Source organism: Triplophysa rosa, linkage group LG9, assembly GCF_024868665.1.
Source record: "Triplophysa rosa linkage group LG9, Trosa_1v2, whole genome shotgun sequence".
NCBI lineage: Eukaryota > Metazoa > Chordata > Actinopteri > Cypriniformes > Nemacheilidae > Triplophysa > Triplophysa rosa.
Genome location: NC_079898.1, coordinates 26,121,611 through 26,143,348, shown reverse-complemented (window position 1 = coordinate 26,143,348; position 21,738 = coordinate 26,121,611). Strand labels below are relative to the sequence as shown.

At 41.2% G+C, this 21,738-nt stretch overlaps 3 protein-coding genes across 3 annotated transcripts; 1 reads left to right on the top strand and 2 right to left on the bottom strand.

Moving 5' to 3' along the window:
- The first annotated feature begins 1,825 nt into the window (after nt 1–1,825).
- Nucleotides 1,826–8,986, top strand: LOC130558761 (catenin alpha-2). The gene is made up of 7 exons (XM_057341363.1): nt 1,826–2,286; nt 3,504–3,687; nt 3,787–7,038; nt 7,127–7,324; nt 7,394–7,566; nt 7,738–7,855; nt 7,968–8,986. Exons 1-7 carry the CDS (start codon nt 2,093–2,095, stop codon nt 8,166–8,168), a joined length of 4,320 nt encoding a protein of 1,439 aa, XP_057197346.1. The 5' UTR covers nt 1,826–2,092; the 3' UTR covers nt 8,169–8,986.
- Nucleotides 8,987–9,898: 912 nt separating this feature from the next.
- LOC130559030 (zinc finger CCCH domain-containing protein 6) lies at nt 9,899–19,082 on the bottom strand. The gene is made up of 12 exons (XM_057341876.1): nt 18,687–19,082; nt 16,604–16,814; nt 16,073–16,195; nt 15,758–15,992; nt 15,487–15,620; nt 15,283–15,411; nt 15,055–15,169; nt 14,778–14,887; nt 14,057–14,274; nt 12,625–13,064; nt 12,364–12,534; nt 9,899–12,279 (listed from the first exon to the last, which is right to left on the bottom strand). The coding sequence occupies exons 1-12, from the start codon at nt 18,770–18,772 to the stop codon at nt 10,829–10,831; spliced, it is 3,423 nt and encodes a 1,140-aa protein (XP_057197859.1). The 5' UTR covers nt 18,773–19,082; the 3' UTR covers nt 9,899–10,828.
- Nucleotides 19,083–19,297: 215 nt separating this feature from the next.
- On the bottom strand, nt 19,298–21,554 carry zmp:0000001006 (uncharacterized protein LOC100002840 homolog). Its single transcript, XM_057341878.1, has 4 exons — nt 21,198–21,554; nt 20,642–20,911; nt 20,130–20,402; nt 19,298–20,035 (listed from the first exon to the last, which is right to left on the bottom strand). The coding sequence occupies exons 1-4, from the start codon at nt 21,247–21,249 to the stop codon at nt 19,824–19,826; spliced, it is 807 nt and encodes a 268-aa protein (XP_057197861.1). The 5' UTR covers nt 21,250–21,554; the 3' UTR covers nt 19,298–19,823.
- Between the last annotated feature and the right edge of the window lie 184 nt (nt 21,555–21,738).

Genomic DNA, 21,738 nt, shown 5'->3' with positions numbered 1-21,738 from the left:
GCGTACTAGCGCTATATGTCGCCGCACGAACCACCAGGCTACCAGGACACCATTGGTGTTCTTAGAGAGTCTGGCCAGGTCTTGTCAGTGGGATGGTAGTCTCAGCCTCAGATGTCACGCCCACGGACCGTTGGCTAAACGTCTGATGCATAAGGCACACTTTTCTGGAAACACTTCAGCATGTTCGAAGTCGGCATTTGATTGGTTGAATTTCACAGGATTTCTGGGAGACGTGCGTGTCGCGTTCTTTAACGGTCCGCCTGGAAACAACACGAAGCCGTCTGATCTAAGAAGTAAGCTGCCGTGTTTACAACGGTTGCTATAAGAATTCATCACGATCGACTAAATGCTTAATTCTTAAAAGTATGCGAGGTTCGCGGCATAAACTAATAATAATTTTGTTGCTGTTAACTTTTGACACGTTCGTGAATGTACACCGGTCTATTACTGCGGGGACATTTCCACGCCACGGCACAAAACGAAACGTGATTGGTTGCTTTACCTGTCAGTCATGTGGCCTCTTGGGCGGGCCTTGGCCAAAGAAAGCACGATAAGTTCCGAGTTCCGATTAATGTATTGCACATTGTACATCCTTCCTAGTCAAATTAAACACACAAAACTGATTAATAGTGTCTCTCTAACACTCATCAGACAAAATGTTATTATAAATTTAATCAACATAGTAATCAGTGCATATATTGTGCTCGTATATGGTGAAATTTGTTGCAAATGCAGCTGTTTCCACTGTCTCTCCCACTTAAATCCGTTCAAACAGACTGACAGTTTGGAACTATTGAGAGCTCCATCAATCACGTGACCACGCGGCGGCGAGATCAAAGTGTGTCGCAACTCTGTTTTTCAACGGCTCTGAGTAGCCCTAAACAGACGGACTGCTCTACACAGAACGTGTTTCGTAAGCATGTTATCTCATTCAGGAAAGAAGCGAAAACGTGACGACATCTTAATCCTCTCTCAGCCTCCGTAGTGCTTCGAAAGAGATTCGCAGAGATTCAAAGAGAACCTCACCACTAGATGCCACTAAAAATGACACAATGGTCCTTTAAGGTTTATACTGCATCAATTATAAGTGTAACAGAAATAACATTTGATCCGGGGCGGTCCTAGACCATTTGGTGCCCTAGGCGAACTTGACTGATGGCGCCCCTTCCCCACGAGAAAAGAACTCATGTCCAAAGAAGTTTAACTTATTTTTTATGTCAAAGTATTGTTGTAGATAGAGGGATGGCAAAAACTGTTGAAAAAAATAAATAGACATTATAATTTTAATCATATATTTTTTCTCGCCGCATATTTGGCGTCCCTCACTAGATGGCGCCCTAGGCAAGCGCCTATAATTTACTCACTCGTATGACATTCTGAACCCATACGAATTTCTTTATTTTGTGAAACGCCGTAAACTAACCTTATAACTGGTTATGAGGTCAAATGTGCAACTTAGTTCCCCAATATTTTATTTCAGGAGTGCCTTGTATAAAGTTGTTACCAGTGAGATGCCTGACCTCTCAGTCCTGCAAGTGGCAGAGGTGTATAAGGACTTCACCACCTCAGCCCCTTTAGTCAGCACAATTAATGACATTAGTGGTGCACATTAAAAGCTTTATCAAAGTTATTTATACATGTTTACATTAGTGGTACACATTAAAAGCCACTAACAGAGTTTAGTTGTAGATTTAAAACGTGGTTAAGTTTAATAGTATTATACTCAAATTGACAGCCTTCATTCGTGTTTGGGAAGAATGTCTCTGGATGCCATGTTGTGACACATGAGATTCAACCCAACCGTTCTGCATCACAGTCAATGTTGTGCATTATTTATGAGGTGCTACAGTGCAACAGGCAGTTTCATGAACCTGCAGCACCACCAGGTAATGATCTCATCTCAATATATCGTCTAGCAAATAAACTAACCTGCTTATGTCAACAATTATAACTTTGTTTAGTAAATAGCAGTGTATAAAATTGACGTTAAAAGATGAGATTACAGAAGTACATGAATTAGGCAGGCAGGACATGTTCATGACATGTATTGTGAGTCATTTCTTGTGAAATTGTCATTTCTTGTGCAAGAGCAATGACATCTCTTCTAGAAGACGGCTTGATAAAAACAGGCTCAATCGAGCAGGTGGTGGCTCCTCTGTCCACTCACCTGTGTCAGCTCATCCTGCTGTGTGGAAGTGATACAGAACTGGACCAGTTCACTCAACTGGAAGCGGCCGCTACAGCTGTGAGCAAAGCTTCTAAAAACATGGCGGCTATGGCAACAAGGTCAGTTACATTTATTGCTTTCTTGGCAGGATGGGAGGTCATTCATTTTAAAATCCATAAAAATACTGTGGTGTATTGCAGTATTTACTAAACTGAAGTAATTTGCACTACACTACACTATTAAACATTTTTTGCTGCCTTAATTCTTTAAGTACAATCAAATTAGTTTTTACAAGTGATTTCAACTTACTATTTTCAGTGTTTGTCAATATCTTATTCTCTTCAAAATAAGCAATTCCAACTCATTATTATAAGTTACACCAACTTAACCACTTGTCAAAATGTGAAACAGTAAATTGAAAAAATGACTTGTAAAGCCAATAGGATTGAAGCAAAGATTAATATTAACAAGATGTGCCAATGCCGTTACAAAGAATGGCGAGGAATGCAACGCTCAATATGGCCGTTCTTACGAAGGAAGTCCCGCCTTCCAATAAAACGAGCCAATCGTCAATCAATAAAGACTGACGATTCTCTGGGGCGGGGCTCTCGTGAGACGCTTGCCAGCCTGTGCGAAGGCGTAGTAGATGAGGCGACCTCGAAAAATGTGATTTATAGCGCAATTTAAGCTTTGCAAACCAAAGTCATGATACAGTTCATGTCGTGTTTAAATTTTAATCAGAAATATGCTGTTTAATTGTGATTTTAAAAATATCTGCCTTCCCCCATTCAAGTAGATAGGACTGTGGACTTGTTATGATGCAAATAGCTGCCCAGAGGCATTGCAAACATGGCCGCCGAGTGGCACGACTTCCGTAAACGGACTTTAATTGAACTTAAAGGAATAGTTCACCCAAAAATTAAAATTCTGTCATCTTTACTCACTCTCAGGTTGTTTCAAACCTCTATAAATGTCTTTCTTTCAAATATCTTTCTTTGTGTTCATCTGAAGAATGTTAGCTATTTTCAGTTCTGGAACATCATCCACTACCATAGTAGAAAAAACATTCTTGTATATTTTGTGTATACTATATTATATTATATTAACATAGCATGTTGTTTACATAGTACCTCAAATAAAACATAGTTCATGTTAAAGTGCTAAAAGACTTGAAAATGTTGAACATTTCTTGCAGTCGTACATTTTTTTAACATGGTTTTACTATGGCACCATGTAAAAGGAAAAAAAACATGGCAGCATGGTAATATAATGGTACTTTTGTAGGTGGTTGTAGATGCATGTCGATTTGCGTTACATCTCGTATTCTTACATTCAGGCTAATGGAAAATACAGAAGATAGCATACTAAAAATTGAGATGGATCACCTTGTGGAATCTCTGACTGTGTCGGGTCAGCATGTGCTCCTGGCCACCCAAAAGCTCAGCATACAACCAGAGGTCATGGAACACAGAGAAGAACTCATTGAAGCAACTCAGAATGTGATGTTGAGTGTGGTAAAGGTAATTTGTCTGCATGCAGAAATGAGAGAAAAAGAGTAAACTCTGAAAATGTTTGTGCATGACTGAAATGCTTCTAATTTTGTTTTTGTTGTTTCGTAGATTCTTCTGGTAGAGGATGATGAGACTGTAAGGAAGATCACGGCGGCTGCTGAATGGCTCTTGCATTGTCTCTCTCAAGTAGGAGCTGCAGAAGACATTTCATCCTTATTGAAAGCGTTTCAAGTCTACTCCAAGGCAATGCTGCTCCTTCACACCTCCGTGTTGGAACGAATACAGGAACTGCGTGATAACACACAGCAGAAGCGTTTAAAAGCATCTCTAGACACCCTGGGAAAATGTGTCTCCATGCTGCACACCGCCATGTACACAACCATCAAACATCCGAACAGTGAGGAGGCTCAGAGTGCAAAGCATTACATCTTAAACCAAGTGGAATTGACTGTGAATGACATCGTAAGCACACTTAAGAGTAAGTGTGAACCGGGTGTTACGGGTTCGCGTGGATACTACACCGAAATACAGAACACTTTACAGAGGATGCTGTCTGCCCCCACGTCTGTTAAAGATGCTGGATTTGATGTTATGCTTCGTGACCTGGTGCTCCACAGTATGATGGTAGCAAACGCTTCCAGGAGGGAAATCCAGTTGGAAGTGGCTGCGAACTGCAAGCTGGTCCTACAACACTGGTCAGGGATTTCCCAACAAACCAAACATTCTGATGATCAAGAACTATCGCAGCAGATCCATAAAGTCAACAATGCTGTTGCGAAAGCCACCATGTTCCAGATAATGGACATATTTGTCTCAAGTGTAGCTCCTTTGGAGCAGCTGGTGCACGCTGTTAGCCGTATCTCCCAGGAAGAGCTTGATGATGAAGAGTTGGATGTGAAAACACTTCAGAAGCAATGTGAAGCCTTTGAAGCTCACGCTGATAAGATAGCAGAGGTGGCTGGCTTCATCTCATCTTTAGCATGTGATGAGACAAGTCTTGAGGGTGTAGATAACTCCAGAGCATTCATTCTGCAACTAAAAGACGCAATTGTAGCGCTCGTTTCGGATCTTGGAGAAGATGCCGTGCACTGTGCAGTAGTTCTGCAAAAGCTAAAAGAGATAACTCCGAGATGGACAGAAGAGATGGAGCAACTCCTGCATGTTTGTAGCGGCATCATGAACATTAAGGACTTTGTCTGTCTCGCTCTTAAGGAGATCGGACAAGACTGGGGGGCTTGTGTTGATGCACATAAAGATCAGAATGTGCAGATCTTCACCAAACAGGCAGGTTTGCTTATCGGGCACATGAGCCAAGTGATACAGTTTGTGAGAAGACACGTTGATAAGAGTGACAATCCAATCTACCGTAATGGGCTTCTGGTTTTGATAAAGCAAGCTGAGGCCTGGGCGGCCGAGGTGACAAACTGTCTCACTGAAATCTACTCTAATACAAGCCTTAGCAGTGAGCAATTCTCATTGCTTTCCGACAGCGTCACAATAGCTTTAAGACACTTTGACGTTCTACGTGAAGGTCTTGATGGCTTGCAGCATCCACATTTGCTCAGTCCACTGCGGGAGGGAGCTCGCCAGTTTGTCAGTACCGCACCGTGTGCTGTCCCAATTTCAGAAGCTCGAAGTGATGATGATAAAACTGAATCCGAGATGTCAGTGCACAGCTCCACTATTGAAGATATTCAGCTTAAAGATGATTTGGAGACTGTTCAACCAATCATGGAGCAGAATGTGCCAAACACAGAAGAAGAGTGGACTGTACCTGTCGTTGAATCTAATCCTGTTGTACAGCTTTATAATGTTGATTTATTGCCTCTGTTGTGTGAAGTTGTCAACATGACCAAAGGAAAAGATGTAGAAGCCCTCAACATGGCTTGCACTGGAGTTCTTGGGCTTTCAAACAGCTACGCCCAAGCTGCCAGAGAGGCCACCAGCGTCACAAACACAGTTGACAATCTGGAAATGGAAAGTCTGCGATCTGAACTAGTGTCCCTGACACCCTTGCTCGTCCAGACAGCACAGGAAACAGCCATGAGTTCAGCTATGAGTACAGATAGTATTTATAAACACAGCACACAATTCTCAGACCTCATCAAAAGTGCCCGGAAGATATTGATGCCGGTGGCAGGGATGTGGTACCATGCCGTTTACTCCATGTTCCAAAACTACGTACCAAGCATGTTGGAATCTATCACACAGGAACTCACAGAGGTCATGTGTTTATGTGCGGATGCTGTGCAACTTGTGACATCGGTGGACATCAAGGTGTTGGGTGAGTCTCATGAGAGTATTATGACCTTGCAAAGCAAACTCCAAAAAGCTCAAACCAACGCAAAGAATCTTACAGATCTTGTTGGTTCAAGGTCAACTCTAACTGATGAGCTCGATGGCCTCTGCATGCTTTGGGCTTTGTCCATTCAAGTGCTGCTGAATTCACTGGATAGAATTTTAGGAACGTCTGATGGCAAGCAAATAAATCGTCAAATGACACCCAAGAAATGGTTGGCAGCGATGTCCGAGAACTCACTTCGTATCCAAGAAGCTGCAAGACTGTCTTCTTTGAACTGTCAAGACAGCTATAAGGTTAAACATTTAGAAGAACTACAAGAAGAGGTGAAGATGCTTACGGACTCATACCTACAGGTTGCAGATGATGTTGGTACTGTGTCTCTCTCAAGTGTCTTGACATTGGCCAAGTCAGAGCTTCTACAGAGACATTTTAAGATTAAAATGAAAGCACTCGCTTGTCTCCTGAGTAAGAGTAACCAGGATTATGTGACAGCAATTCAAAACATTATTTCTTTGGCATGCTCAGTGAAAAGTAAAGATGGCAGCATGGAAACTGAAGATGCTTTGGCACAATTTGAAAGCGAAGCAGATTTGTTAATGAAGAGTGTTAAAAATGCAACAGAGTCCATTGAAGACTGTTTCAATTTTATCAGAGACCCAAAGGAGAGATCAAATCTACGTTTTTTCAATGACCACTTGTCCTTTCAGATGTCAGACATATTGTGTAGAGCCAGAATGATCGCAGAGACACAAACTCTGGGCGAGACTCTAACTCTTGACATACAGACACAGTGCTGGTCAGCAAAGGCTCACTATCTTATAGAGGAAATTTGTAAGTTGGATGGAATTCTTGATGTTACCAAAGAAAAAATCAAGTGTGGGTTGCAGGGCAGAGAGTCCGGTGGATGTCTGAAGCCTCAAATATCAATAGCATTCACGCAAAAAAGGGAAACCCTGCATCCTATACGCAAAGAACCAAATCCCACGGCCAAAAAGAATCAAGATTCTACCGCAAGCAAACCAAACATCCAAGATGTGTCCAGACAGGACCCAAATAAGGTAACAACTGTTGATGAATGACTTCATTGCAAAATAACACAACATACTGCACACACAGGAAAACATCATTTGTTCATTTTTTCTTTAGGAAGTGACATCACAGAGGATCACAAGAGTGCCCACATTCACCTCGGTGGACATGACTCTCTCATACACGTCCCTCTTTCTCAAACGAGAGACAGAGAAGTGGGATGACAAGGGTAACCAGGTCGTCAAGGTGACGAAGGAAATGGCTGATAAACTCTTTCACATGGCCCAATATTTAAAGCGTAAAGGACCCATTCAGGTAAGCAACTCTGACAAAGATGTTGTCCTCTTCAACAACACAGATCTTAATTGTATGTTTCCCCAACAGAGTAAAGATGCTTTCGTGACGTCTGCAAAAGATCTCGTTTCGAGCGGCCAGTCCATCACCCGGTTTGTGCGTGTCATAGCAGACCATTGTTTGGACAAACATTGCACAGAAGAGCTCTGTGTCATAGCAGAGCAGATTGTTACCATTTCCAACCAACTCGCCATCATCTCTAGGTGAGAAACGTTCAAAGTTACACTGACTCTCAGAATCTCAGATCTGATGCACAGTTGATGGACTTTCTTACCTTTCTCCCTACATTTCTGACACATCATGCTCAATAACAATACAACTATTAAACATGCAAAACTCTCTTGTGACCCAAGGGGTGCATGGTGTTTCTCCAGTGTTAATGCAGTGACCCCTGGATGTAAGTCATCGGATGAGATCCTGGTGAAGAATGCACAGAATCTACTACAGACGGTCATCCAAGGCGTCCGAGCTGCGGAAACTGCTTGTATCAGGGTAAGAGGAATGTAAAAATCATTTTGCAAACTATAAAGTGGGCAAATTTAGTCATCATTTACTTTGAAACGATTGCCATTGATGATCTGAATTGTCTTTGTGGTTTTTACAGGGCTTGAAACAACCGGAACCAAACTCTGAAGCGTCAAAGGCAGCAGCTTTTTGTTTCCAGTGGAAAAAGAGTCTTCTTATCCATCGAGCTCAGGAGCAGCTCAACCCTGAAACTGATGACTTGGGTCTACGAAGAACCCCCCAGAATTCCACTGTGCCCAGCCTTGCTCCACCCATCAATGTCTTAGACAATTTCAAATAAGATATGCTATGTTAACATGCTATGTTAATTGACTGTTTTTTTATTTATTCTAGACTTATCACCGTGTAATTATAAGGTTCTATCTGACATTCTTGTCAACATTTAGTTATGCACATATTCTTTTTCTGTGACAACTTATTTACATTAGATTCATCCTCTACAATATTAGGAAAATTAGATCTGTCCTATCCGAGCATGCTACGCAAGTCCTAGTCCAGGCTCTTGTTCTGTCCGGACTGGACTACTGCAAGGCGCTACTGGCTGGACTTCCAGCTTGCACAATCAAACCTCTACAGATGATCCAGAATGCAGCGGCAACAGTGGTCTTCAATGAACCTAAGAGAGCGCACGCGTCACTCCTCTCTTCACTAAGTTACATTGGCTCCCTATAGTCGCCCGAATCAAATTCAAGACTCTGCTCCTGGCCTACGAGACCACCGCTGATTTGGCACCCCCTTACCTTCACTCGCTAATGCAGACTTATATACCCGCCAGATCCCTACGCTCTGCAAACGAACGACGTCTTGTGGTGCCATCCCAAAAAGGTAAAAAATCTCTCTCACGTACCTTCTCAGGATCAGTTCCACATTTATGGATTGATCTGCCCGCTGCTACAAGATCAGCAGATTCTGTAGCCATCTTTAAGAACCGCCTGAAAACACATCTCTTCCGTCAACACCTCTACTCTATCAACAACAACAAAAACCTTAGCTCTGTATACTGTGGGAGGCTATATGAGACCAGTTTTCTTTTATTGCACTTATGCTTTTTGTTGTCCTTATGTTGTTCCAATTGCTTCCATTGTTTCCCTCATCTGTCGCTTTGGATAAAAGCATCTGCTATATGACTAAATGTAAATGTACATTATGTGATGGTTTTTGGTTTGTTCGTTTTTCATTATGTGAAGTTTAGAACCTTTTGGGGCCTTTTTTAGAAAACTGAAAGGTTATCTCGGTTCTATAAGGTTCTATTTGTGAGTTGATCACAACTCTAAATGCACACAAGAGAACCAAGCATGATCAGCTTTCTTCAATTCCTTTTACAATATTAAGCATTAAAGGTAAAATAGTCAACAATTTACTTGAAGGCGTCTTAATAACAATAAAAATGATCATGTTATTTCAGTCATACGTATCTATAGAGAGAAAGACATTTTACCTGTCCTGCTTTCTGTGGAATAAAGTCCAGGGGCTTCATTTATAGAATGTTGCATAGAAACCGTCCTAAATTTGATTTTACGATCATTTCGAAAAGTGCGTACGTGTGATTCATAGAACGCACGTACGCACAGAAAACGCGTGTACGCCTCTCTTATCAGATGTGAAATCTAGAAATCGCAAATGATCGTGAAATTGCGCGCAGCTGAGCAGCTTTTTAACGATGTCTAATTAATGTCATTGATATTCGAAAGAGCAACGTCCACGTCCAAACACTATAGTACAAGCAGCAAGAATGACTTATATTTCCAAAAACCTGCAGCACTCGGACAAGAAAAAGTGCGTACGTCTGCTCAGACCCTGACGTTGCGTCAAAGACCGTTTTTATAAATATGAACCCTGCCGTGGATTTTTGCTTACGCACACTTTACGATCAAATCGTTTTATAAACGAGGCCCCTGATTCCTACCTAAAAAGAACATCTGCATTATACAAAATATTTATCACTGCCTTTTATACTTATATAACTTAACCAAGAAAAATATATAAAATATGAAATGTCATAGAAAACATTAAATGTAACTTTTTAATACATGTTAAAACAATTACAAAACTAATTTTGTTTAAATAAAATTTTTAAGTCAACCGACTACCCTGGCACCCAAAACCATCACTGAAGTTTTCCAGGATTATTTATCTTACGGTTCCTTAACAATCATCTACATAAACACTGGTATCATAATAACTGGATTCAATTTTATTTTGTTTTAGACAATGAATAAAAAAATGAGAAAGTAAGTACTATGTTTCAATCCCTCTCTGGTGTTTCTGTCAGCATGGTAAAAGAACACAAAACAAGTCAGCATGTTCTGTGGACAAACATGAAACAAATACAATAAAACTGTTATGATCACAAAAAAACAACCATAAAAAGTGAGAAAAAGTGTTCAAACAAAAAAAAAACAGTTTCTCGGAAACCCTCAACTTTCTCATCACCAGAAATCCCCAAAGTACTAATGATGGAAAATATAAAAGAGATATACTCCTGTTATATTACAGTGCCTATATATATATATATATATATGCTGTACGTAGTCATGGGACAAATATTGTATGAACTTTCCAAAATTTCACGTTTTGAGTTTGTTACGCAGTACTATAAATATGAACGACTCAAGACACGTATCCGTTTGAACCGTCAATGATAAAACAACCATTGTTTGACTGGTGTTACATCACGGAGACTAAAGTCCCTAAATATAAGATACAAATTTATTTAAAATATTTCTTGCATTTGCATTGCGAGTAAATACAGTCCTTTCAGAAGTGCCTAAACGATTATCCAAAAGAAAGAATTTGTTAAGATGATTATGTATCAGTGGAGAAAATATGTACAAAGAAATATAAATAAATAAAAAAAGCTTCATATACATGCGGTGAATACAAAGTGTACAGGTGTACGGACTACAACCTATGTGTGAGCTAGATTCAGTACAGGTGTGTCTACTGACAAAATGGTGAGGCTGTAGGATCAAAAGTTTTAAAGACGTCCCTCAAGGGCCGGTCCTTCTTGTTATCTTTGTCCTCCTCTTCCTCTTGTGGAGTCGCAGCGGGTTTGTTCTGTCGTGGGTCCACGTAAGCGGGTCTTATCAGTCCTGCTAGCGCCTGAATGGGCAAGTTGTGCACCGCGGGTGCCGCGACACGGACTGGCAAGCAAGGAGACGCCGGCATCATCGCAGGCACAGGAGGACTGAATGGACAGCCACCGGTGTTGCTATTTGAGACTTCAACTGGGCTCTTCTCTTCCTTTTCAACTCCTGTTGCCCATGATGGAGATGCATGAGGCAGAGAGTTTTGGAGCTTTAGAGAGGGCTTCAGGATACTGGGATTTTTAGGGAGATCTTCATTCTCGCGTTTTGGAGAGAGTAAAGCGTGATTGCGTGGATCGTATAAACTGATGCCTCCTAACAGCGTGATGGGGCTCTCGAGACCTGCACCCATGGAGGATGCCAGACGAGGTGCATACGGGGGTAGTTTCTCCGACTCGGGCTTGGAGGATGCAGCGGTGGGTTGGTTTGAGCTTCCTCCACGTTGCAGTCGCGGGTCAACGGACCCACCTCCCTTTTCTCTCATACCCGGTAGCTTGGACTCCAGACTGCCAGAGCGGCTAACTCTCGGATCAAGTGTTTTGGGAGTACGGGGATCAGCGTGATGGCGAGAATCTAGCGTCCTACCCGGAGGGCTACCAAACCTCCCGACTCCCTCTTTGAGGCGTGCGGCTGCCAGACGAGGATCAGGAGGGCTCAGAGTGGCTGAGGGAGGGTGGTCCGGTGGGGAGGACAGACTACGGTTCAGTTGAGCATCAGCAATTAAAGGTGGAAGCGGCAGATTTATGGACGGCTCCTGTTTGGGGATCAATGAAGGGATGAGATCCTCAGGGCCCCACACCACCATCTGAGCGAAGACAGGACGCTGGAGGAGGATATCCACCCGGATGTGACTGAACTGCTTGATCTGGCATCTGGGATCTCGCAGCATGGCCCCAGGGCTCGGATCCAACGGGATCATGGCTGCCCTCTCCCTCAGCTCTCGCTCACCTTCCTCATCGTCATCTCCGACGGGAGGCTTGTGGGACATGGAGGGGTTTGGATGGCGATGAGATTCATGCTTGGAGGAGCTTGGATCCAGAGGTTTCATTTTGCGGGGGTCTCTGACAAGCCTGGGGTCCCCGACACTGTCTCCGTGGTCCTTTCTGGGATCCGGGGGTCCAGCTTTAATTCGAGGGTCGCTGGGCAGAGCTCGCTCCTTCTGCAGTCTGGGGTCCATGTGGACAGCTGGTGCTGTGCTATGCTGCTGGTTTTTCAACATATCGTTCTGTTTCTTTAGAGTATTCAGAATGGCCGTAACGCTGCTGCCCTCTTCCTCATCACTGGAGTACCAGTTAGGAGTTTCATCTGTGTAAGAAGCAGAGATCATGATAGTTGATTCAAATAAACGATTAAAACCAAGAGTTTAGATATGCTTGTTTTTGTTTCAACCTTTCTCTCTGCTGGAAGGTGCACAGCTCTGACCCTCTTCTCTGCGATTGTCCGAGTCTTGATTGTTCTGATTCAGGTGTAAAAGCAAAGCCTTCTGGACAGCTGGAAGAAAGTCCTGCATCCCAGACTCAATGTTTCCCTGCATCTGAGAGTCTTGCATGGGTCCATCATCTAAAGCACAGAGAATAAAAGGTAGAAAAGAGAAAAGTGAAGCACTACATTTTACAGATCTCAAACATTTAACACAAATATAAGGCCTACCTCCTTGGGTCAAAGACTGACTGCTAAACAGATTCTTGAAGAACTCTGACGGCATCTGGCCCATGTTTTGAAAACGCATATTCATCTGCATGTCAGGCATGGGTTGGAATGGTGCCCCTTGTTGGTTCATGGGTGGGCGGTTCATGTGCTGCATGATGCCATGGAACGAAGGGGGCTGCCCTTGGTGTCCGGGCATAGGTGGGCACTGACCAAAGCCCTGGGAGGGCGGTTGACCTGTGGGACTCTGTGGCATTCCTGGACCTGTGAATGGTAGCGGAGGGCTTCCCATTGAGCCTGGAGGTGGTGGGAGGGAAGGATTTGGGGGAGATGACATCATATTGCCAGACTGCATATCCTCAGGACCGCCAGTGAAAGCCATAGGACCGCCACTTCCCTGAAACTGTCCAGCAGGGGGTGATGTACTGTTGTAGAAATTGGGCCTGCAATGAATGAATGAAAGATATTATGTCAATCATAATGATATTATATCAATCATAATTACAGTTCATTTTGTTTAAAAAAATCATGTTTTTTTATTGTGCGTTCCAAATCATATCAAACTGCAATTGGGTTGTTTTGATTAAGCAATAATAATACAGCTAACCAACACCATTAAACACACACAAAAAGACAAGATAACAAAATAAAAAACATGGTGATCTGCTTTTGCAAATAAACTCTTCATATACTCCGCCATTAAAGGGGATTTGCAATGGTGTTTCATGCATTATGACTTCTTTACAATGTTAAACGTGCTGTCTTCTCATGCTTGACATGGTCAACTTGTCAAAAAACGAGTTGGACATATGACGTAGTATTTTTGTGCTCGATTCACTCCCCCCAGCGTTCCTAAAGATTTCGGAAATTTTTTTTCCAACATGAAAATCCGTTTCGTAACAACTTTTCCTAGTCCATTATTGGACAATTCTCCCCGAAAAGCACCCTCACGCGTCAACCCACCAGAGTGAGAAGAAAGAGCATGCCCTCGCGTCAACCAAGGAGAGCGGGAGAAGGAGCATGCGCACACGTCAACCAGTAGGAGCAAGAGAGAGAGAGTGCGTTCGCGAAGTTCAGCTGTTTGTTTGTTCACTGCATTACGGTGAGGAATGTTATGTAAATGGTGGATATAGCGCTGGATTTGGAGATTGTTTGAAACTGATAGATGGAGAGGCATTCAGCGCAAAAAGAGTCATATGTCTGTGTTTCGTTGGCAATAGTTCCGCACAACCCCCCCCTCCCCGCACACGTCGTGACGGCCACTTTAAAACAGACATTGACTTATCAATTCACACTGTGTTTATGAGAATCTTGAACTTATCTTAATCATTCAAGTAATGCCTACATGAGATCATTAAATTTATTCAGATCAACACATCAACACATCAATCAAAGCTCAATAATGCAGAATAAAGGACTCAATAACCAATAGTACCTTAAAGCAATCTTCTGTGCCAGGTCCACAGTAGGCTGAACTTTGATTTCAAACAGAGAGGGGATCTTCTTGCCTCCATCTGGTGGGCTTCCAGGCCCAGGGGTGGGCAAAAGTCCTACTCCTGGAGGCGGTTTAGGTAGTGGGGCGATTCCATGTTTCCTCAGATCTTCCAACTCCATCTCATCCTCATTGACATGCTCCTCTTCTGTGTTAAGAATCTAAAATGTGCAATAATAAAATTAGATTTCCAAATCATGCTTAGTCCAATAAATGTCACATTTAAACAGTGGTAAGAAGTAAAAACGTAAGTGTGACTACAAAACTGACCAGTGACCTTAACCCCTGCACGTTAGATATTTACTCCAACACATTGTGCAAATAAATGTGCTTTAAAGGTTTTTCAGAGCAATGCCACAGAAGAACCATTTTTGGTTCCACAAAGAACCGTTCAGTCAAAGGTTCTTTAAAGAACCATCTCTTTCTTACCTTTTCATAATCTGAAGATTATTTAACTTTTTTCGTCATAAATAAACTTTTGTGAAACATAAAGGTTCTTCGGATGTTAAATGTTCTTTATGGAACCAATTAGACAAAAAAGGTTCTTCTATGGCATCAAAGAACCTTTTGAAGCACCTTTATTTTTAAGAGTGTAAGCCAAGACGTTTGACCTCAACTTACCAAAAAGCGTGTTTACTGTAGTAAATGTTATTTCAGTCTTTACCTTGTCCAAAAGTTCTTTAGTTATGTCGGTCAAAGGCTCGTGAGAAAACTTGCAATTGTCGCCTTGATAACACTTTGCTCCGGTGTGAAAGAACTTGCAGGGATACTCACATACACCTCTGGGTCAAGGTCCAAAACATTGAACAAATGCTTATAAAACAGATACATGTGCACTGTACATCTCAAACATTCAACTGGATGAGCCGTTGCTTTGGATAAGCGTTTGGCAAATGCATTAATGTAAATGTGATCTGTTAGAAAAGGTGTTTAAAGGATATTGTGCATGTATATACAGGCATCTCCTTTGGTACAGTATCCCTGGACATAAAATTTGCACAGTTCCTTCTTTTTCTCTGGAACAACATTGTCATGTTCAAACTTGCACTGGTCCCCCTGTGAAACATTGAGAGAAAGATTCATGGGGTTTATCTTTAAGCACACGTTACGCGCATCAATAATTTGAGTAATTGTGTATTTTTATTTCAGAAACTCAACAGTAAACGTACTTTGATGCACCTCCCCTCGATGAAATATTTACAAATGTGCCTCCCGTTGTGTTCAACCGTGTGTTGATTAATGAATTCCTGGCTCATGATTGGACGCTTCTTCTGAAAACTGGGCAGACCTTTAGATTCCTGTAGAAATGACAAAACATTACAGCACTGCAGATTTAACAGCTGACATTCCGTTTAACGACGAGAAATTCTCACCCCGTCTCCTCCGCCCTGATCTCCTCCTCGACCACGTCCCCGGCCCCAGTTCTTCCCCTTCTGTTTCTTGTTTTTGTTGGGCATTCCGCGTCCCCTGCCCATGGCACCACGTCCTCTACCACGCTGACCTCCAACTGTGAGAGGAAAGACCATCAGATTCCACATACTACTATTAAATTCACAATTTGTACAGAACTGGACAGGTTGTTAATGTAGTGAAATAAGAAGTGTGTTGTTCAGGTAAATGCGCAAGAGGAAGAAACAAACATACACTGGTGTTGTTGTTGTTGTTGTTTTTGTTGTCCTTTCATGACTGGTCGCTTGGTCTTGTCTTTAGGTGGCCCCCCTTTGCCGTGACCAGATAACTCTTTAGCGTGTTTGTATTTAGACAGTTCCTCTGAGAAATCCTCCTCCTCTTCATCGTAGTCGTATTTATCTTCACTGTATTTGTCCATCTCGTTCTTGTGCTGCGTCGACCTCTGTGGTTTTCCAGGCTCATTTTCTCGCTAGAGACATTGGATGACATGAATCGAATAGAAAGACATCATAAGAGATTTTAAATTCCAGTACCTGAGCCTTCACTCACCTGCGCCAGCTCCCCGTCATGATCTCGGTACGTTGCTTTGTTCTTTTTACTCTTGGGTCGGTCTTGACGCTCGTGCTCTGAGTCGTAGCTGTCCGAGCTGGAGCCGCTGGATGGAGAGTGATGCTGAAACAGAAACAATAGAAAGATCACGAAGGGATGTTTAATCTGCAGAAATTCATTAATTTGAAATGATTCATTTTTAATGAGTTGACGTTGATCTAAGAGGACGTGAGCAGCGGTGGTTGTGTGTGTACCAAGACAAGACCAAATATTTAAGGGGTTAAGACCAAGGCAGGAGGAGACCAAATCATTTATAAGAAATTATTTAAGATCTGTTTGCTAAATAATCGTGCAATCACATCTGTGATTTATTTCTGAATACTGAACAGATTTACAATAGCCAATAAAATATTTTAGAGCAGCGCAAATAGAAAAGTAAACATTCACATGTTTTTCTTTAACTTTGTTTCTAATCTGGAGAAGTGAGTTCAGAGAAGTGATTAAAATAAATATCCAAAACCAAACACACACCTTCTGTCGATCCCGTCTCCTCTTCTTTGACCTTCGCTTATCTCTAATTTTTCTGTGTCTCTTTCTTGAGTGACGATGTGTCTTGTCATCTTTGTCTTTTCCTTTCTCTTTGTCTTTCTCGCCCTCCTCAGAATCTTCCTTGGTTTCTTTCACCTCTTCGATGCTTATTCCTTCATCATCTATTTCTCCATCCTCCAGTTCTCCATCCTCTCTGGAGAAAAACAAAAAACTATGAATGTTACACAAACAAAACCAGCCACACAACGATTTAACCAGAGAAAAGACGAATCGTTTTTTATCATAAGTCATTAGTACAATAGAAAACATTTTTTAGTACCAATTGTTCAACCAAAAATTATAAACTCTGTCAGTATTTACTCAGAAAGTGATTCATAAAATGTTGGAATGACATACGTTTGAATATTTATTTCATATTAACCCATTAAATTAAAATGCGGACCAAGCATTTTAAATACGTTAATGAATTTGGCAAAAAAAAGTAAACGTAAACGTAAAGCATCTGGAACATGGCAGATTTGACTGTTTATATCCTCGATTTTTGTTCAAAGTGAAATTTGATTTGATTGAATTCTTTTGTTTATTACGAAATAAGCAAAACAGTTTCTTTTTGAGGACAAGAAAACTCCAAGGAAATGTTTGGACTATTCAGGCCTAACTTACTACTGGGATATTTACTTTCATCAAAAAACCTCAATAGGTTACACACCATATTGGTTTTAAACCAACATTACTGTCTGTGTTTTGTCAAGCGTAAACTTCTAAATAGTTCACAAAGTCCAGTCTGGAAACTGAGTGTCTTAAGGGATCTTAGTATTCGGCTCGGAGTTGAGTAAACCATTTTACACTGGGCACCAAAGCCAAATAAACAGCCTTTAAATACAGAATCTGGGCCACTTAAGTGTGCTTTGAAAACACGTAAAAGGTTTACAAATGAGTGAGATGTGTTTATTATAATGTATAATTGAGATTGGTGGTCGGCTTAATGATGATGTCCTCAAAGTTTAACTGCGTGAGCAAAAAGTGGGAAGCTGATCAAGGCTTACAACATCTGAAGCACATTTAACAAACACGACCAACACCTAAGCACAAGGGGGTCAAAGGGGAAATGATCAGAAAGCAACTGTCATGGTTTCATGAGACTTTTTTGGATCTGGACATTGTCAAGGCCGGCCCAGCTCTGAGGCTGTTATATGTTATCACTAGAAAAATGAAGTTGTCTGATCATAAACTGTCAACCGTCCCATACAGACATAGCAGAACAGCACATCAGCCCAGAGACTAGAATCTACGAAATATCAGTGTGTTTACTTGCTTAAAGTCAACATGAAATAGTGACATTGCTAAACAAGACATTCATTGCCCAGTTTTGACTTTTCACCATCAGAAAGTGATTTATATTGGTGATGTTAGCCAAGAAGAAATATAATTACATTAGACAAACATTTTTCTTTTGAAACTTTTCTTGTAGACAACCATGGACAAATGCATTCCTGCCAAGCTGAGCAAAGCCTTTCCTCCAATCCCTGTCCGACAACATATCGCTCACAATGGCACTTGTACCAGTACAAGATTCCTGCCATGAATCCCTAGCAGACATGTTTCCTTCCACCGGTGGGCGGGGCTTTCCAGAGGACCGTGAGTGGGCGGGGCACAATACGCCTCGTGACCATTTACATACTTAAACAGCCCTGAAACGACGTATTATTATAAAATATAATAAGACGTATTACTATGGTAACATGACAAAACTCGCGACAACCTTCCAGAAAACATGAAATTTTGCGTTCTCTTTAAATCAACTGAAGCGTTAAATAAAGAGTGCAAACGCGGGGAAAGCGCTAAAAATGGACGAAGATGAGCAGTGTGACACGAGCTTTTTCCTCTGTAACAGCGTTAAAATGAAACTGCATGCAGTAAAATATGACCACTACTTCGTGAACTGGGGGAAAGGCCTGACAGAATGAACCCAAAAGAAATGCGTCCTTGAAAAAGAACCAAAGAGACGTGAAAAGACATAGTCGCACACATGAAGCATTTGCAGATAAGAACATGTTTACTCGACCTTTCTTCCCCTGCCAGCTCACAGTCTGTCATGTTTTTGTCAAGTACGGGGCTTGGGGGACTGGAGAAGAGGCTCACAAAAGCCATGATGGTTGGAAACACAACTGCTCCGCAACCAGTGTGAGATGCATCAGTCACTCGTTGGCTGAAAGTTTGGATATATTGACAGTCTGGAGAAAAAACTCACGGTTTACGCGTCTCAACAACACATGAGACGCTTAACAACAGACATGATATCCTCTGTCATGTTTAACGCTGTCTCAACACAGCTTTGATACCGCAGCTTTGTTTACGTCCCCGGCGGTTTCACAGACGCCCTGGTGCGACACTGTAGACGGAGAGTATTGCGTTTGTTTTCGACGCTTTTTTCGGGATCTTCCGCGGACATGGCGCACGCAACATTTCGTGAAAATGGCTGCGAGGATCTTGCAAAAGCCAGTGGTCCCGCCTACTTTGTCGTTGTGGCCAATCGCTGCTTGTCCGTCTGGGCGCGAGGCACAATGACTCGCAATTCTATTGGTCGAAGCGCTGGCGCCTAAGTGCGGGGAGAATTTTTCAGCTCATCTATTGGTTAGTCAAGATGTCAGTCATTTTCAGACACACCGTACGTGACGCACTATTTAGATATATGGATGATGTGTATTTTTATTGTTCTGCGTAACTGTATTTTTCATTGAATCATTTTATATTTAATTAATAGTTACGTTGGATAGCTAAACTTGTTGTTGAGGTATTACAGAGTTGCCAAAATCAACTTTTATTCTTATCACATAGACTTATATTATATGGCAATGCTGTGGTGTGAAGTTCATTATTAACCTATTTATATACATTCAGAAAATATAAAAACAAGAAAAAATCGTTAAGTATTTTTATATTCATAGATTAATTACAGTTCACTGTAGTACTTGTTATAAACAGTTTATTTTGAGTAAATTATTACAATTAGGAAAAGTAAGCAAATTTAGATGACATTAGCTCAGGAACACAATTATTTTCCCATAACAATGTTATGGTTATTAGAATATTAGAATTATACAGACTACAACATTATGTGTGTATTTTTAAAAGAGATTTTACTAGTTAAATAAAGTTAAGTTAAATCATATTTGGTCCACACTCAAACTCAGACTGGCCTTCATGTTTCCTGTAAGACATTCATCAAATTCATAGATGTGTCTGAATCAGCACTCGTGTCATGGGAGTCATCTTGATGTGGTTTTCTTTTGTGTTCCCATATCCAACTAACTGATAGAGTTAAACACACTGATAATACAAACCCGAGCAGAAAGACAACCGCTGCCAAAAATACAGGTTCTGTGAATGCTGACAGAAACCGTGATTTCTTCTCTGAAACAAGACAGAGTCAGGAGGACGACTGAGTTTTCACATCATTTATTGTTTTATTCACATTAAAAAAAAAAATTTAATCAGAGTGACCTACCATAAATTATTCTCAGTTTCTCATTGATGCTTAAGTGTTCAATCTCACAGGTAACGCCATGGGCACTAATGTTACGGAGGCTAAGATAGGAGGTTATCTGGAATCTGCCATCTCTGTGAGGGAGTATTCTGGTTGTTGATACACCATAATAAATTGGTCTTCCTGTCTGGGTCCAACGCACTCGAATGACATTTGGATAGAAGCCACGCACAGCACATTTTAGATATTCTTCTTCTTTCTTTCCACCAGAAGACAGAAACACGTCTGGTTTGACTACATTGAAAACAACAATGAAAAAACATTATAATCCATTTCAATATTTGATGTATATATCCATTTAAAGTTTTTTCACTTTCACTTTCAAATATGTAATGATGGAAATTTGGATAAGAAAGGTTTAAATCTTTTATAAGATAACAAATCAAACATCTTACGAAGACTTGACTTGAATAAATAATATCATTTCCAATTGTTCTTTTTGCAAAGAAATATAAACAATGATATTTACGCACCTGCCTTGGACAGAGAGTTGTTGGACAGCAGGAAAACGGTTTTCACAGCAGAGCACACCATCTTTAGTTTATCTTCTTTTCTCTTAATGTATTCTTTGCTTTGTCTCTCCTCTGCTAAACGTTCACCGGGTTCACTGGTAGCAACGACAGCCTGGTTTACTAAATCAATATGCATCATGTCTTTGCCATCATACCCATATTTCCATAAACGATCAACTTGACCTTCATTGTTAAAGGAGCACTCAATGAACTGCTGAAATGCATGTTCGTCTAAAATGAAACAACAACAATAATGTTGTAACATAATTTAACATGAAATAAAAAATATACACATAACATAACAGAGAAACATGTGCAACATAGGGGCCTATATGCAATAAAACAACAGGCCACCAGAGGGCCACAGGCGTCCAGGAATTAGTATTTTCAAGTATATCTCAATTAAAACGAAAACTCCTACTCTTTTGGAACAGTCAGACACACAAAGTCTACAAGTGAAATCTTCAAGCAGGTTGTGTTTTACATACTTGGGGAAATTATTGTAAAAGTGTCCTACCTGCACCAAGGATGATTTCAGCAAAAGCAACGATTAGCATAAAAGCCTGCATTTTGTTCTAGCACAGGACTCGTTCTTTGAACGAGAAAGTGATGCGTATTTTAAAGGCGGGGTGTCCGATTTCTTTTAGCCGTTGTTGATGTTCAAATCACCAAAACAAACACACCCCTACCCCCATCTTTCGCTTTCGTCAGCGCTCGGCTAATGTCCGTCCTGTGCACCTTACTGCTGATTGGCTACAAGGTTGTTTTGGTACTGGCCCGACTCGGTTGTCTAAACGCGTAATTCGGAAATCGGTTACCCCGCCTTTAATGTTACATTGTGTTGAGGCTGACAGTCAAACTGAAAATGAAAGTGTTGTGAGGGAAACTTTATTTGCGCATGATCACAGAGGATAATGCTTTTTGTTTAGAGATTTAAAGACGATCATGATGTACATTAAAATGCTAAGAGCACTCGTGTTAAATCTGCTGTTTCCACAGACCATCATAACGTGGACTGGTAAAATGACTATATCATTGTGTTTAGTCTTATTATTCTT

Coding starts and splice junctions, on each gene's coding strand:
- LOC130558761 (XM_057341363.1), top strand. CDS start 2,093: ATGACATCTCTTCTAGAAGACGGCTTGATAAAAACAGGCTCAATCGAG. Junction 2,287..3,503: donor ATGGCGGCTATGGCAACAAG/GTCAGTTACATT, acceptor TCTTACATTCAG/GCTAATGGAAAATACAGAAG. Junction 7,325..7,393: donor AGCGTAAAGGACCCATTCAG/GTAAGCAACTCT, acceptor TTTCCCCAACAG/AGTAAAGATGCTTTCGTGAC.
- LOC130559030 (XM_057341876.1), bottom strand. CDS start 18,772: ATGGCTTTTGTGAGCCTCTTCTCCAGTCCCCCAAGCCCCGTACTTGAC. Junction 15,170..15,282: donor TCGAGGGGAGGTGCATCAAA/GTACGTTTACTG, acceptor AATGTTTCACAG/GGGGACCAGTGCAAGTTTGA. Junction 12,280..12,363: donor ACCTTCCAGCAGAGAGAAAG/GTTGAAACAAAA, acceptor CTTCTTACACAG/ATGAAACTCCTAACTGGTAC.
- zmp:0000001006 (XM_057341878.1), bottom strand. CDS start 21,249: ATGCAGGCTTTTATGCTAATCGTTGCTTTTGCTGAAATCATCCTTGGT. Junction 20,912..21,197: donor TGAAATCATCCTTGGTGCAG/GTAGGACACTTT, acceptor GTTTCATTTTAG/ACGAACATGCATTTCAGCAG. Junction 20,036..20,129: donor GAAACTGAGAATAATTTATG/GTAGGTCACTCT, acceptor GTCTTGTTTCAG/AGAAGAAATCACGGTTTCTG.